The sequence below is a fragment of the Camellia sinensis genome, chromosome 6 (assembly GCF_055761805.1).
Source record: "Camellia sinensis isolate YWXY chromosome 6, ASM5576180v1, whole genome shotgun sequence".
NCBI lineage: Eukaryota > Viridiplantae > Streptophyta > Magnoliopsida > Ericales > Theaceae > Camellia > Camellia sinensis.
In genome coordinates, this window is record NC_138966.1 from 185,625,666 (window position 1) to 185,643,304 (window position 17,639).

At 47.3% G+C, this 17,639-nt stretch overlaps 1 protein-coding gene across 1 annotated transcript; it reads left to right on the plus strand.

The window, feature by feature from the left end:
• Window positions 1-5,871: 5,871 nt before the first annotated feature.
• Window positions 5,872-9,354, plus strand: LOC145792548 (protein MAINTENANCE OF MERISTEMS-like). The gene is made up of 4 exons (XM_082873213.1): window positions 5,872-6,105; window positions 7,683-8,339; window positions 8,467-8,628; window positions 8,722-9,354. Exons 1-4 carry the CDS (start codon window positions 5,878-5,880, stop codon window positions 9,352-9,354), a joined length of 1,680 nt encoding a protein of 559 aa, XP_082729339.1. The 5' UTR covers window positions 5,872-5,877.
• Window positions 9,355-17,639: the final 8,285 nt, after the last annotated feature.

The following is a 17,639-nucleotide window of genomic DNA, read 5'->3' on the forward strand; positions in this document are numbered from 1 at the left end:
ACAGAAATGCCTAACGCAACACATGCAAAAATGCAATTATAGTAGGCTCGGCTGTTCTAAGATGGTATATGAGATGCTACAGCTATCATGTATTCAACTTTGAAATTGAAAGTACAATGCAGTTAGTATGATGCGCCGAGCCCGGTGCATGCAATACAGATGAATGATGCAAACATGCTGTCATACCGTATGCTAATTTAAATATGCCCTAATCTAACCATCATAAGCAGATAAATAAAAGGGAGAAAGACGTAGGGTTGGAAGACATACAACACACCCACGCACACTTATTACAGTTGTGCCCTCGCACAGAGGGTCCGAATAAATATACAGTCCAAATATTACAGTCCCGAATAAAAGAATATTACAGATTTCTAATTAATTAATGAATTAACTAAGAAAGCAGATAAAACTGGCGTGCAGGCCAGGGACTGTCTTGCTTCTGATGGACGATGCATGTCCGGGTTGTCTTGCGCGGAAATCCACCGAAATGCCCCAATTAGCCTCTGTTTACACCTGTTCTTGAAACGTGTGCTGAGCCCTGAAAAATTGCTGATTCTTCGTTTTGCTACAACAGAGAGCAGGAAAGGGGCATAGCAATGTATTTGCACAGATATATGCATGTCTCGATCCTCGTGCCACCAATCGCGCATACCGAGGCATGATGGCCGAGGAATCGAAATGCACAACTCAATATAGGATGAATGCACATGAAACTACAGCTAAAACCTAACTCCATCATGGATAATCCGGAGTGTCGGTGACTGGAGAATTGAGACACATTCCGTCACTCGGAGTACGAAATGTACCTCGTTTCCCGTGCCCGGGCTAACTCCTATTCCGAACATGATGCAATATGCATGATATGCATGAAATGCAACTAAGGTATAATCCTAACATACACAATGCTATGGAATGACATGCCTCGAAGTGCGTGCACACGGGCACGCAAACCGAGAAAATGGCAGAATGATATGAAGATGAGGTGCCTCGAAGTGTGTGCGTACGGACACGCAAACTGAGGCGATGGCAGAAACGATGCGAATGAGGTGCCTCGAAGTGCGTGCATACGGGCGCGCAAACCGAGGCGATGTTAAATGCAATGAAAATGAGATGCCTCGAAGTACGTGCACACGGGCACGCAAATCGAGGCGATGATAGATGCAGTGAAAATGAGATGCCTCGAAGTACGTGCACACGGGCACGCAAATCGAGGCGATGATAGATGCAGTGAAATGACAAATGGGCTTATACCAACATGAGTGAGCCTCAGCCACACTCACATCGGATGCCGTCGGATAAAAAATGGAGTGCCTCGAAATGCGTGCACACGGGCACGCAAACCGAGGCGATGCTAAAATGACATGGAAATGACAAATGGGCTTATACCAACATGAGTGAGCCTCAGCCACACTCACATCGGATGCCGTCGGATAAAAAAAGGAGTGCCTCGAAATGCGTGCACACGGGCACGCAAACCGAGGCGATGCTAAAATGACATGGAAATGACAAATGGGCTTATACCAACATGAGTGAGCCTCAGCCACACTCACATCGGATAAAAAAAGGAGTGCCTCGAAATGCGTGCACACGGGCACGCAAACTGAGGCGATGCTAAAATGACATGGAAATGACAAATGGGCTTATACCAACATGAGTGAGCCTCAGCCACACTCACATCGGATGCCGTCGGATAAAAAAAGGAGTGCCTCGAAATGCGTGCACACGGGCACGCAAACCGAGGCGATGCTAAAATGACATGGAAATGACAAATGGGCTTATACCAACATGAGTGAGCCTCAGCCACACTCACATCGGATGCCGTCGGATAAAAATGGAGTGCCTCGAAATGCGTGCACACGGGCACGCAGACCGAGGCGATGCTAAAATGACATGGAAATGACAAATGGGCTTATACCAACATGAGTGAGCCTCAGCCACACTCACATCGGATGCCGTCGGATAAAAAAAGGAGTGCCTCGAAATGCGTGCACACGGGCACGCAAACCGAGGCGATGCTAAAATGACATGGAAATGACAAAAATGATATGCAAGCATACTAACAGAATTTCAGCAACAAAATATGGGGAAAAACAGTCCCGAAATGTAGCGAAATGATACCAGATGCATGAAATTGTCCCGAAATGCAACATTAGGCACCCGAAAATGGCCTATAGCCATGCTAAACATGCACAACATGGACATGCAATGCAAAGACAGAAGCTAGACAGCCCCAAAATAAGCACTTTTCCAGTTATAAACATGGCCAAACAGCAAATATAGGTATGGCAAAAATAGCATACAAGAATAGGGGCCAAGATAGGGGTAATGAAGCAAGTGGTATAAGCTAAACCCAAACTGAAAAATTTCCTTCTACAACAATGAAGATGGACCAAAAATATGAACATTTACAGTATATGGCAGCCTCAAAATCAGTATAAAAATATGCTAAAAATGGGATGCAAAGCAAGGCCCAAAAGGTGCTATAACATGAAGTATATAAAATAATCACCAAACAGAACAAAAGTGTGAATTAAACATGAAGTATAGGCCAAAATAAGGCCACTTTCAGTTCGGACCAAGGTCCAAAAACAGAAATCAAGAGGGCTATCAACTTATGCAAAAATGGGGCCAAATAGGGGATTGAACTACAAGTGATACATGGAGACACCAAATAATGTTGAGCCCTTCTCCAATGTTGAAGAGGGGCTCAAAATAAGCCCTAAATCAGTTTACCACATGCTCGAAAATAAATTGCTCATGGGTCAAAAATAGCATGCAAAACTATGACATACAAGATGGTCAATGAAGCAAGTGTATCATGGAGGGCTCAAACAGGGTTGAGCCCTTAATGAGAAGTGAAGATGAGCTCAAAATATGGCCCTTTTCAGTTAGGGCCGGAGCTTGAAACAAAAAGGAAGTGAGGCTTAGAAATGGATCAAGAAAAAGGGTCAAAAGGGTAAAAGTGTAACTTACCCTTGAAGATTCGAATTTTTGTTGCTTCTTGGATGGATTTGCAGCTTCTTTAGCCTTCAAGAATCCCTCCTTGCTGCTGGAAATGAGATGGTGGTGGTAGAGCTTGGTGGTGTAGAAGGAATGAAGGTTATGGACTTAGGGTTTTTTGAAGAATTGAAGAAGAAGAAGATGGAGGTGGCTATGGAGCTTTGAAGAAAAGTTTTTCTAACCCTTGTAGAGGAGGCCATCAGCTGGTTAAAAGGGCCAAAAGGGGGTGTAAAAGGTGGGGGAAATGGAGAGGAAAACTCCCCCACAAAATATCCCCCGGATACAGAAAATATCTGGGGGATATTGCCCAACAGCTGGAAAGGGTACAGTGAGGAGAATACGGCCGGCCTCATACTTTTACAGGAGGTGGCCGGCCGGCCACACCCCCTAGCCGGCCGGCTAGGGGTCAAAAGGGTCAAGGAGCTTTTCTGGCCGGCCAGATATTGGGGAGGTAGCCCTATGTGTGTACAACACAACCATGTAATTGAAATTCCAAGAAAGTGGGCCCAAGGGGTTCAACAATGGCTCGGAAAGAGGGGGTCAAAAGGGTCAAGTTGACTTACTGGCCGGCCATGAACTTTTAGGGGCCTCTCAGGTGTGTACATCACAGATATGTGGTTCAAAGTTCAAGAAAAAAGGTCCAAGGGGTTCAACATTAGCCCGGAAGAAAGGGGTCAAAAGGGTCAGGTGACCTTAATGGCCGGCCACCAACTTTTAGTGGCCTCCCAGATGTGTAGATCACAGATATGTGGTTGAAAGTTGGCAACACTAGCTCTAAGGTATTCAACATTAGCCCGGAAGTGCGAAAAACGGGCGCCGGGAGGCTCCGGAAGAGAAATAACTGGTTGCTGCAACAATTGCTGGCCTCCCACCCTTCAGTGACCTTCCCTGTGATAAAACAGAGGTACCTGCCAAAAATGAGCGAAAACCGTTGCAAAACGAATGTTCCGGAGCCAAAACACGCAGTTCGGGGTCCCGAAAATGGGCCGTTAAGCACCGAAAATGGTATTCGACCTCGAAGTGGGTTTCTCAGCCCCCAGTGTCCCTCAAAATGGATGAAATAAGATGTATGCAAAAAAATCAAAGCAATAGGAGATGGTTAAGCGGTCCCGAACCGAGGCACACGGCCTGACGGCTCCGAAAACCGGGAACCGGACTCCGAAATGGGCAAAATGGCCTACGGCCACCAAATGTAGCCTACGGACATTGAGAGATGGTCTACGGGACCTCTCCCTTCCCTCAGGAAAAGAAACAGAGAAAACCGAGTCTGGTTCGCAAACCGAGACAAGGCACATAAGAGGGTTCGGAAATCCGGAGGCAGGGCTCACGGCCGCAACTCTGAAGCTTCTGAACAAGCACATTATGCAACATCACCAAGCGCTCAATCGGTGACGTCTGAGTCTTAAGGTCGGTCAAAATTGGGGTGTCTACAGTTGCCCCTCTTTGACAGAACTCGGAAGTCACAAGTGACGGGAGTGAATGTCAAAGCCAAGAGACAACCCATTTTTGACAAGGCCGAAGACTTAGACAAACAGGCAAGATAAACAGAGATGCGCCCGCAGGCATGCCCGCAGGCAGGGGGCAAAATGCAAATGACATGCAAGAAGCCGAAGGTAACCCAATGATTATGCAAATGCAGCAAGCTGTAATGAAGCAAGTATTCGCAAATAGATGCAACAGTTCTAAGCAAGAATGCAAAGCAACAACTACATTTCATGCAGTTAAGAATGCGGAGGATTATTCAATTTCCGCCATGTCTCACACGGAGAAGATACGATACCTGCGCGATTCGTCTGGTCGCACCAGCCTCAATTGAACCGTACATACAATATCGTGCCTGCAAAAGAGAGAAATTGCAACAAGTACAATATGCTAACAACATATATTTAGTGCGATTTCGAAAGTTCGACACACGCAGTGCCGGTGAGTGAATGTGTCGCAATGCAAGAACAGAATACGCGTGACAACGTACACTCAAGCACAGAAGTATGATTAACATCAAGAAACGTGCATGTTAATACAGGTATGTTCATGAAAATGCAAGATAATGTGACATGAGCATGAATCAGGGCGCCCGTTTGTTATGAAACAACGAGTACGGAAATGCGCGTTTCAACGAAGGCAACTTAATCGCGACCTCCGATCTGCTTCTTTGAAATGTTACGACTCAATTAAAAAGGATACACTTTGATTTCGATGAATGATGATGAGACATATGTCAGAATTGGAAACCGAAGTCCTGACGGAGCAATTTCGCGACCGGAAGTGTACTTTTCTTGAACTTTTTCAGGTCCCGGGAACTCCGATTTTCCTCAAAATTCGCAGAGAGCTAGGTGAGCCTGTGGAGAGCATGGCCGGCCACTTATCTTCCCAAGGGGGGGTGTCCAACCGGTTTCCATTAAAGTAGATGGCTGGCCGGCCATTTCTGCAAAAAGCAGATGGCTGGCCAGCTAGAATTAGAGGCCGGCCGGCCATGCCCTTTTCCCAGGGGCATTTTGGTCTTTTCCCCTCCTTTTGCATGCCTTTTCACCCAAGGCTTGAGGCCTATAAATGGCAGCCGAACCTCACTTCATTTCTTGCCTCTTTCAACACTTTTCTCTCCAGTTTTGAGTTTTACGCGCGTTTTCCAACGCCTCGCGCAAATTGTTTTCGTAAAAACACTTAGTTTTAAACACTTTGGAGCGATTAAATTCCGGCTTGGGAGCTTCTTCTTGCATTTTCACCACTTGAGGTAAGTTCATCTTAATATTTAGAATATTTTCTCGGGAGTTGACTTTTGTTGACTTTTTATTTCCCGAGAGTTGACTTTTGTTGACTTTTTCCAATTTTTGCTCATTTTGCTTATTTTTGCTCCCCTTTTGCAGATTCTTGAAAATGGCGGGCAATTCTGCTCATGGCGGAGGTTTTCCAGGTGCCGGAGATGACTTCGATCCCATGACTCTACCTCCGAGGACCCGACCTTTCATGCCCGAGAGGTACCGTCCGGCAGCGCACGTCCTCCCTCGTGCCGTTTTCCGTCATTTTACCAGTTTTGACGAGAGAGCACCCACGGATCTGCTTCTCAGAGAGCCGGAGCAGCATCTCTCTCACGAGGCCCGAGAGGTATTTACCTCATCATCTGTATTTTACATTTCGCACCCTCGCCATGCTTAAACATTTAGCTTGTGACATAGTACTTTCCTTACATCTTTGAACATGTAGTTTCAACATTCAAATTTCTGAACACTCGGTTCATTAATTAATTGCGAACACACAGCCCACATTAGAACACACAGCTCAAACACTGATTTGTCGAACACACAGCCCGAATTCGAAAGTGAACACACATCCCACATTTTAAATTTTCTGAACACGCAGCCCAGATAGATAGTGAACACGCAGCCCACAAATAACTGAAAGTTGAACACGCAGCCCAAATTTCAAATTTTCTGAACACGCAACCCAGATAGATAGTGAACACGCAGCCCACAGTTTAACTGAAAGTTGAACACGCAGCCCAAATTTCAAATTTTCTGAACACGCAGCCCAGGTAGATAGTGAACACGCAGCCCACAAGTTAACTGAAAGTTGAACACGCAGCCCAGATTTCAAATTTTCTGAACACGCAGCCCAGGTAGATAGTGAACACGCAGCCCACAAGTTAACTGAAAGTTGAACACGCAGCCCAAATTTCAAATTTTTCTGAACACGCAGCCCAGGTAGATAGTGAACACGCAGCCCACAAATAACTGAAAATTGAACACGCAGCCCAAAATTCAAAATTCTCTGAACACGCAGCCCAGTTAGATGGTGAACACGCAGCCCACAATTAAACTGAAAGTTGAACACGCAGCCCAAATTTCAAATTTTCTGAACACACAGCCAGGTAGATAGTGAACACGCAGCCCACAAGTTAACTGAAAGTTGAACACGCAGCCCAAATTTCAAAATTTTCTGAACACGCAGCCCAGATAGATAGTGAACACGCAGCCCACAAATTAACTGGAAGTTGAACACGCAGCCCAAATTTCAAATTTTCTGAACACGCAGCCCAGGTAGATAGTGAACACGCTGCCCACAAATAACTGAAAATTGAACACGCAGCCCAAATTTCAAATTTTCTGAACACGCAGCCCAGGTAGATAGTGAACACGCAGCCCACAAGTTAACTGAAAGTTGAACACGCAGCCCAAATTTCAAATTTTCTGAACACGCAGCCCAGGTAGATAGTGAACACGCAGCCCACAAGTTAACTGAAAGTTGAACACGCAGCCCAAATTTCAAATTTTTCTGAACACGCAGCCCAGATAGATAGTGAACACGCAGCCCACAAATTAACTGAAAGTTGAACACGCAGCCCAAATTTCAAATTTTCTGAACACGCAGCCCAGGTAGATAGTGAACACGCAGTCCACAAGTTAACTGAAAGTTGAACACGCAGCCCAAATTTCAAATTTTCTGAACACGCAACCCAGGTAGATAGTGAACACGCAGCCCACAAGTTAACTGAAAGTTGAACACGCAGCCCAAATTTCAAATTTTCTGAACACGCAGCCCAGGTAGATAGAATTTGCACGTAGCTTATTTTACTTCATCGGCACACAGCCCATTTCATCTTATTGGCACACAGCCCATTTCATTATCATTGGTATACAACCCATTTATTTCATTATTGACACATATATTCATTCTGAATGCAGGGTGGTTCCCGCAGTGTGCGAGGATATGGTTCCACCATGGCGCGGGATTGGTATGCTGAGCTCCCGGAGGGCGTCAGAGACTTAGTAGACTTGGCGGGGTTTGGCCCCTTCTGTGTCGGGTTGTCACGCTGTCCTGCCAGGAGGACCTTGATGGCAGCTCTGGTAGAGAGATGGTGGGACACCACCAATTCTTTTCATTTCTCTGCTACCGGGGACATGACCATGACCCCTTTTGACTTTGCTGTATTGACCGGCCTTGATGTCGGAGGTTGGCCCATCCCCTATGATGAGGATATGGGCGAGTGGGAGGCCGCCTGGATGTATTTGTTGGGGGCTCGCCCACCTGTTGATAGGGTTTCAGGGAGAGTCAGATACACTTGGTTCTCTTCCCATTTTCGGCGGGCAGAGATGGTGCCCGAGACTCCCGAGGAGACAGAGCAGTATGCTCGTGGCTTCCTGATGTTCTTCTTCGGGACTACCCTGTTCGCCGACAGAGGGAACACCATTGGGCTATACCTGTTGAGCGCTCTGGTTGACCTATCACAGGTCAGTAGATATGATTGGGGTGGCGCTGGCCTGGCTACCCTCTACTTTTACATGAGCGCGACCTCCCGCGGGCGGGGCGATTTGCTTGGTGGCTACTGGAGAGCTTGGGAGGTATTTTCTGTCCCCTCGATTTACATTTCTGCTCTTCATTACTTGTACATTGCACACACAGCGCACTTTTACAGTCTGCATTTTGCTCTCAGCATTTCGTACTTATATTCTGCACTGCTTTTCTCAGCTATGGGCTTATGTATACTTCCCATCGTTAGCCCCAGAGCTGGAGGTGGTGGGGATTCCCGTGACCCCATATTCATTGATATTTGAGGGCCCGCACTGGGCGAGGCCTCGAGAGACCCTGGTTCGCCTTCGACAGTACTTCGACACTGTGCGACACTCAGAGGTACTTCAGAACTTTCAGTTCTTTTCATTTTCATCTTTGACTTTCTCTGTATATTCTTGATTTCTGATTGGTTTATGCATTTATCATCCGCAGATTACTTGGCAGCCTTGGGCACCCTTGGGTGATGATCTCCTACTTCAGTATACCGGAGCGTCAGGCATCTCCCGGTATAGGGTCCTGCTCGAAGGGCCAGTTGGCAGAGTCTGGTTCCTGGGGGAGCGCTTTCTGCGCCAGGTACGGGGGTATCTTTCTCAGGATGTTCCCGCGGTACCTCCAGCTAGTATGCGGACCGCTGACAGGCTCTCTTACTCAGAGGTAGTCGGCGCCATGCTGGGCAGCGATGCTTTGCTATATGTTGCGGAGGGGGACTACGCCACCTATCGTCACATATATTTGATGCCTCCATTGACAGAAGCTCGTATTCCGATGATGAGACCTGCCGGTATGTCATCCTCGGACCAGGCTCAGGCTCGAGCTACAGACATCCCTTCTTCTAGCAGGGCTGGCGCATCTAGAGGTGGGAGTAGACCATTTCCTCCGACTCCGTCGATTCATCCTCATCTGGGATGGCCAGATATGCCTACTGAGTTGATGGCGTGGCAGTATGGGGCTAGCTCTCCGACTCCGATCCCACTAGAGCCTCCGATGCCCAGTGATCGATACGCCATTGATCCGGACTCACCGCCGGTATGCTCCACTTTTTTCATTTATCATTCAGATGTTTAGACACTCTTCTGTTCACCGATGATTATGAGCTCATTTTTGCAGCCATCGCGAGGATACATAGAGGAGGTGGTTGGGCTGGTGGCCACACTCGAGGGCATGGTCCTGCGCAGGGAGGCACAGTTGTCCGTCGCAGGCATTCAGGTACCCTTCAGTTTTCTGGCATTTATCATACTTCTGATGACATGCTGATTTCCACTGCATCGATAGACTACTTGTGTAGAACACATCTGCCACACACCTCACTTGTACACTGTATTTACATGCACCCACTTCATGTAGCTTTTGCTTGTATCTGCATCTGATGTACATATTTGGATTGATGTATTTGAATTGAACTTTTTGTTTTCAGATGCCTTCTTGGTCCGGTCAGTCGCAGACTAGGCCATCCGGGCCTCCTTGGGGAGTTGGGCCATCTGAGCCTTTTCAGGGGGTGGGGTCATCTCGGCCTTCCCGTGGAGCCGGGCCATCTAGGCCTTATCGAGGAGCTCGAGGAGGGCCTGTCCGCAGACGCAGGGCTCATGTTGTGGAGGTGGAGCCTGATGAGGAGGAGGAGGAGGCTACCGACCGTCAGTTCGAGACATCTGTTGAGGAGGGAGGCTCCGGTTTTGGCTCGGGGAATAGAGGCGAGGCTGAGGAGGATCCTGAGGATGACAGCTCCGACTCAGATGATGGTGTGGAGGTCGTCCCGCAAAAGAGGACGAGGCGTGCTTCTTGTTCCCGCTCCCGAGGATTTTGATGTTGCTATTTCCTGCTTTATTTTTCTTTTACTAGTAGTTTGTAGCACTTTGCACATTGTTAGGCAGTTTTATTTTTGTAAAACTTGTACCTTTGTTTGTTGTAAAGCATGATGAAATGAAATAGCTTTTGAAAAGGTGTTTGTATTTTGAACTTTTAGCATCGTATCGCATCATTTACTTTGCACAAAAATGAAATTGAATGGTAATGCGCATTGTGTAATCACCAAGTCAGGTAGTGAACCGACGCAACAAACTAAACAACTCAACTTACTAAGATATAACAGAATCTTTAGCAAGTTTACAACTCGATAAGCAAAAAGCAATAACGCAAATAAACAAGACTTTAACAAAAATTGCTTAAACAGAGAGCAATGACTCGAATACAAAACACGTCCGCTCGACGGACAACTCGATAAGCAAAATGCAACAACTCGATAAGCAAAACTCAACAACCACAAAGTGTACTTCTGACGATCTGGGCATCGGAACGCGTCTGAAATGAAGGCCTTCGACTCTCCCGTTGCATGGAAATGCTTGGAGTTCTCCTTCGAAGAGTAAAACAGGGCCGAGGAGACACACTGCAGCATTGCCAGCCATCCCTGGGAGCTGGCCGGCCATTTTTGCAAAAAGTGAATGGCTGGCCAGCCATTTCTGCAGAAAGTAAATAGCTGGCCAGCCAGAAAAAGTAGCTGGCCGGCCATTCAGTCCTGCAGCCACCAGATTTTTGACACGTGTTCCCGTGAATAGTGTTTTTCCTTCTATAAAAGCCTCAACTTCGGGAACATTCATTTCATCTTAGTTTTAGCCAAAGATGGAGGCGTTTCTCGCAGAAAATGTCACATCTTGGATTTCTTCTTTAGATGGCTCGGAAAAGCTAAATTTCCGGGGTTTCGGCTTGAATGCACTATTCACGTTGAGCCGTACTCCGCTACAACTTCCTTTTCTCCATGCCGCGGCAAGGTTCTGGAATCCAGTGACGCATGTTTTTAGCTTTAGCGGCCAAGAGATGTGTCCCACTTTTGAAGATTTTCAGATTTTGATGGAGTCCGAGTGCTCTGAAGTGATCTTGCCCCAGCTCCGTTTTGGTCACGCCCAGGCTTTAGGGCGGATGTGTGGGCTGACAGCGCATGACGCTCGATCTCTGATCTGCAGTGGAGAGCTGGACATCCTCGGCTTGATCCATCGTTTCTCCGACGCTGGTGACCGCAGTAACCATTATTGGCAGGGTTTCCGGCAACACGCCCTCTGCTTATGCATGTTGTCTCACTTTCTGCTTTCCTCGGGCTTCGGCGGGGCTAGCATTCGCCTGATTGAAGTCGCCCAAGGTTTGAGAGAAGGAAAGAGCTGTATTGCCATGACTTTGGCCGAGACATTGATGGGTTTAGATTCTGTCTATCGCCGGGAGGCGACTAGGTTTGCTGGGAGTCCGCTGTTATTGCAGGTAATGTTTCCCATCCAACCTTACATATATATTTGCTCACATCACTCGACCCTCAGGCTCGATTTTTCTCTCAAAACCTTTGTCTTACTTTTCTCTCATTATACATCTCTCTATTCTTTATTCTCTCATTTTCCATCCCTCCCCTAGGTATGGTTAATGGATAAGTTGCAGGTTGTGGACTCTTGCCCGGCTTATTCAGCTCGAGGCTACTTCTTTCGGCAGCGCCTAGTCAATGCTCTTGACGAAAGGTGGTGGTTCGATTGGATGTGCAATTTGTTCGCAGACGGTATTGCTTGGCGTTGCCCTTGGCTCGACCTCCCGGCAATGAGCTATAGTATGTCCCGGCTCCAATTGATTGGCCTAACCCACTGCGTATTCTATTTTCCGTTCCGGTTCTTGCGTCAGTTTGGTCATGATCAGACTTGTCCACCGGAGGGGATTGAGTACCCAGCCGCTTTTCCGATCCGGGGGGCGCAGCTTGCCCGATATGCCACGGCATGGAGGACTAGAGAGCTTCTGGCCCCTGCTTCCACTTTCAGTTGCACCTTGTCCGATGAGTGCGTGGATTGGCTCAATGAGGAGGCACAGGTTGGGCCCAGCTTGGCATCAGATGCTCCGTCCAGCTCTGGGAGGGGACACAGAGATACTTGATTCAACTATGCCCCAAATTTATTGCTTATTTAGCATTTTCAAGTTTTCTTTATAAATGTACTAAAATAAGCAACCTCGATTGTAATGCAAGAGCAGGAGAACTCTATTTTGAAATCAATGAAATTGAAAGTTATGGTACTGAAAATTTTCCACTTTTGGTCCAAAAATGGTCTAAGTCGTAAAAAGATTGATTTGAACAAAGTCAACTTTTATTAAAACTTTTCAAAACTATTTTCGATGTGGATCAGAACTGGACATGCCGAAAATCTGTCACTGAAATGCACAACCCCAGATCCCTGCAACTGGAAAGTTGCCCCTAGTCTGAAGAACAATGCGGCACTTCATAGCAACGGAAAGTTGCCTCTAGTCTGAGTAACTTTGCATCGTCGCGGCAACGGAAAGTTGCCCCTAGTCTGAACAGCACTGTACCGGAGATCACGATAAATGCTGATGGATAGAGATGACTGAGATGATCAAAATGGACAGAGTTGATCGGGGAAAAATTTATGGCTGAACTTCAAGATGAAGCTGCCTACGTATCCCAAGGATGGGAATCAAGCCTTACGTAGTTCAGGCTTGGGTTCACTCGAGTATTTTCACTCTCCTTTTGCGCTCTAACTTTTGCCAAGGCCGCCCTTTGCGGGTTTTCAACCTTGCGAGCTCAGTTTTTATATTTTCTAAATTTTTTTGTGCTCTGAATTTTGCCTAGGTCGCCCTTTCGGGTTTTCGGCCTAGCGAACCCCTCAAGGATAGTATTTCTTCAACTTGTCCATATTGATCGGTTGTGAGAACTCCAAGCCATCTAGATCCATCAGAACCACAGCTCCACCTAACCAGATAGCTTTGATGATGTAAGGACCAGTCCAATTAGGTTTGAACTTGCCCCTTGGGTCGTGGATGGGAGCTCGGTTGTCTTTGAGCACCAAATCTCCTTCTTTCAGATTCCTAGACTTAACCTTCTTGTTGAAAGCCCGGGCAATTCTGCGTTGATAGCCTTGGATGTGGTACAGTGCTTTCAGTCTTCTTTCATCAAAGAGCATGAGTTCTTCGAATCTGCTTTGCTGCCAATCTGTTTCGGCTATCTGGCATTCAGCCAATACTCGTAATGATGGGACCTCAATCTCAATGGGTAGAACAGCCTCCATTCCATAGACCAATGAATATGGAGTTGCTCCAGTAGAAGTTCTGATTGAAGTCCTGTAGCCCCACAAAGCAAATGGCAGCTTGTCTGGCCAATCTCGATAGGTTTCCACCATCTTCTATAGTATATGCTTGATATTCTTGTTGGCGGCCTCAACCGCTCCGTTGGTCTGTGGCCTGTATGTAGATGACTTATGAAAAGCCACATTGTATTTCTCCAACAAGTCTATCACTTCTTTCTTGAAGTGGGAACCATTGTCTGAAATTATTTCGTTTGGCACCCCGTAGCGACAGATGATGTTGTTCCTGATGAACTTTGCGACATGCGACGCCTTCAACACTGCGTATGATTGGGCCTCGACCCACTTTGTGAAATAATCTATCGCTACTAGGATAAACTCATGCCCGTTTGACCCCTTCGGGGTAACAGCTCCGATCACATCAATTCCCCAGACTGAAAAAGGCCATGGCGAAGTCATGTTGTACAGCTTTGACGGCGGGATGTTCATGCGATTTGCATGGATTTGACATTTGTGGCATCGCCGAACAAAACCAATGCAATCCTCCTCCATGGTTGACCAGTAGTAGCCCTGTCTGAGGATCTTTCTGGCCAGCATTACTCCATTCATGTGTGCACCGCACTCCCCCCCATGGATGGCTTCCATCAGGCGTTTTGACTCTTCGGCTTCTACACAGAGCTTATGCATTCCCAGATGACCCCTTTTGTACAAATTTCCCCCGCAGATAACGAATTGAGCAGCCATTCTTCTGATAGCCCTCTTATCTTTGGCATTTGCCCCTAGTGGATATGTCTCATTTTCCAAGAAGTTCCAGATGTCGTAGTACCAGGGGTTGCCGTCTTGAACCTCATCTATGGCGGAAATCGACTCGTATGCTGGCGCAAACTTCTGATCAATAATGACTGGACGCATCCGGACTCCGGACGGGATGTCTATCATAGAAGATAGAGTTGCTAGTGAATCTGCAAACCTGTTGTTCTCTCTTACGAGGTGGGTGAAATTTAGCTTCTCAAACCGAGGAATTAACAAATCCAAGGCTTGGTGGTAGATTATCATCCTTTCCTCCTTGACCTTCCAATCTCCTTTTGCTTGAGACACAACAAGGTTCGAGTCCCCAATGACGTCCACTCGTCTTGCCCCTAGTTCCAGGGCTGCTTCCAGGCCAGCAATACATGCCTCATACTCTGCTTCATTGTTGGAAACTTTGAACCGGAGCTTGAATGCTAAAGGGATACGGGAATCATCAGGCGCTATCAGCAACACCCCTATCCCATACCCATACTGGTTTGACGCTCCGTCAAAGTACATTGTCCAAGTTTCATCTTCGACGTGCAGAATGGCTTCATCTGGGAATAGATACTCAACCGCTTCATCCCCCTCAACCGGGTGGTCGGCAAGGAACTCCGCTACCGCTCTGCCTTTTACTGACTTGCGCGTTACATACTTCAAATCAAATTCGGAGAGCAACAGCAGCCAGCGAGCTAGCCTACCCGTAAGTGCTGGTTTCTCGAAAAGATATTTGATGGGATCCAAACGCGAAACCAACATTACTGAGTGGGCTAACAGGTAATGCCGCAGCTTCCTGGTTGCCCATACCAAGGCCAAACAAGCCTTCTCCAGCGGCGTATAGCGGGTCTCGTAATCTAGCATCTTTTTGCTCAGATAGTATATGGCCCTTTCCACTTTGTCTTCTGATTCCTGCGCGAGCATGCAGCCCATGGTAGTCTCAGTTACCGAAAGGTACAGTATCAACGGTCTCCCCGGCTCTGGCGGTGACAACACGGGTGGGTTCTGTAGATACTCCTTGATCTGCTCAAAAGCTACTTGACATCGGTCGTCCCACTGGAATTTCTTTCCTTTCTTCAGGAGGCCAAAAAGTGGTTCACAAGTCAAGGTTAATTTAGAAATAAACCGTCTTATGAATTGCACTTTACCCAGAAAGCCTCGCACCTCCTTTTCAGTCCTTGGTGGTGGCATTTCTAAGATGGCCTTGATTTTGGAAGGGTCGACCTCAATGCCCCTTTGTGTGATCAGAAACCCTAGCATCTTCCCTGCTGTAACACCAAACGTGCATTTCTGGGGATTCAGTCGCAGCCGAAACTCTTTGATCCGTTGAAAGAATTTTTGTAAGGCGGTGTAGTGGCCCTCTCTATCTTTGGACTTGACAATCATGTCGTCCACATACACCTCGACCTCCTTATGGATCATATCATGCAATATTGTAGTCGCTGCCCGTTGATACGTAGCTCCAGCATTTTTCAACCCGAATGGCATCACTCTATAACAATATGTCCCCCACGGGGTAGTGAACGCAGTCTTCTCCCGGTCTTCGGGTGCCATCACTATCTGATTATAGCCTGAGAAACCATCCATAAACGAAAGCAAGGCATGTCCTGCCGTGAAATCCACCAATTCGTCGATGTGCGGCAAGGGGAAGTCGTCCTTCGGACTGGCCCTGTTCAAATCTCTGAAGTCTACACAGACCCGAATTCTGCCATCCTTCTTTGGCACCGGAACTATGTTGGCCAACCAAGTTGGATATTCAGATACTAGCAGGAACCCTGCGTCAATTTGTTTGGTGACCTCTTCCTTAATCTTGAGGGCCCAGTCCGGGCGAATCCTTCTGAGTTTCTGTTTGACAGGGCGGGCCTCTGGATCAAGAGGGATCCGGTGCTGTACAATCTCAGGATCGATTCCAGGCATGTCTTCATAGGACCACGCGAAAACATCTTTGAAATCTTTTAATAAAGCGACTAAGCGCTCGCGCTCCTCTGAAGACAACGTGGACCCGATCTGGACCAGCCGCGGGTCCTTCTCAGTACCAACATTCACAGTAGTTATTTCATCCATTAAAGGTTTAACAAATCTTTCCTGCTCTTGATTGATTAATCGTTGCAAAACTGGAGGAATTTCTTCCTCGCTGTTTTCATCAAAATTTTGAAAATCCTGATTTAAGCAATAAATCAAAGGCACAGAAAAATACTCGGAAACCACATCCACATCATTCTCATTAAATACTTCCAAGCCGTCAGATTCCTCTGTTACAACAGACTCAAAAGAAAATGAAAAAGACGACCTAGACAGGACTGTGGTATCCGGGTTATCACCCCCAGGAATACCGGACTCAGACTCAGTCGAGCTGGAATCTGATTCCGACGCAGAAAATTCGGTAGAATCAGATTCCGGCTCACTACCTGACCCGGAACTGCTAGATAAAAAGCCTTCTTCATACTGCCAGATGAGAGAAGGTGCGATAGATGCATCCAAGATCGGCGCTGGAAAGCCCGCAGCTATTTCATCTCCAATCACAGAAACCGAAGAGTTATCCCCCAAGCACTCTTGGCCGATCGGAGGATCTGATAGTAGACTCGCCAGTGCTACCCCCATTTCCAGCTCTGTACTCTCAGGATCCGCTGCTTCACATTGCTCAATCTCAGTTGGTGGGTCTGTCTGCGCTTCGGCAACGTCATCCCCAGATAATTGTATGTCGAAAAAGATTTCAAAACCGGGCACGCGCTCCCCCTTCGCGTTTAGCCATGGTTCCGGGAAGCCGCAGAATGGAAAATCTTCCCCCTCCCGGACGAAACGTCCGTTTAGGGTACCCCAGATGGGCCTGTGCATTAAATCAAATGGCTTCCCGGCCTTCTTTGCTCTGGCCCTTCCGGCCATTTCTTTCCCTTTCCTTACCCAATCCTCCTTGGTGGGCAGATAACCCAGTCCAAAGGCGTGGGGGTTGTGCGGCACTTCGGCCAATACTGAAACGCCTTTCCGGCCGCTTCTCCCTAATCCCATCCCAGGGGTATGCTTTAGCTTGTTCATGAGATATATGGATTGTGCACTAACATACATGCCCTCATTCGCAGCCATGACATTCTGCACCACTTGAGCCTCGGCCAAAGTGAACCCCGACAAAAACACATCCTCCGTGCCGTGCTCGATCTCCAAGACAGGTGTGGACACTTCCGGCGGCGGATGGATTGATGAATTCCCAAAAACGATCGCTACCCCTTTCCCGTGAGGGTATTTCAGCATTTGATGCAGGGTGGAAGAGACTGCTTTGACCTGGTGCAACCACGGTCGCCCCAAAAGTAGGTTAAAGGTTGTGGGAACGTCCAAGATATGAAATTCAATACTGTGTTGTCCTGGACCAACCTTGGTTTGAATTTTAACAGTCCCCATCACCTCTCTGCTGGTATTATCGTATGCTCTGATCACTTGGGTGGTTGGGACGAAATCTACGGGCTTCAACCCGATTGCATATGCCGTTCTGGTCGGGCAGACATTAATCGCAGACCC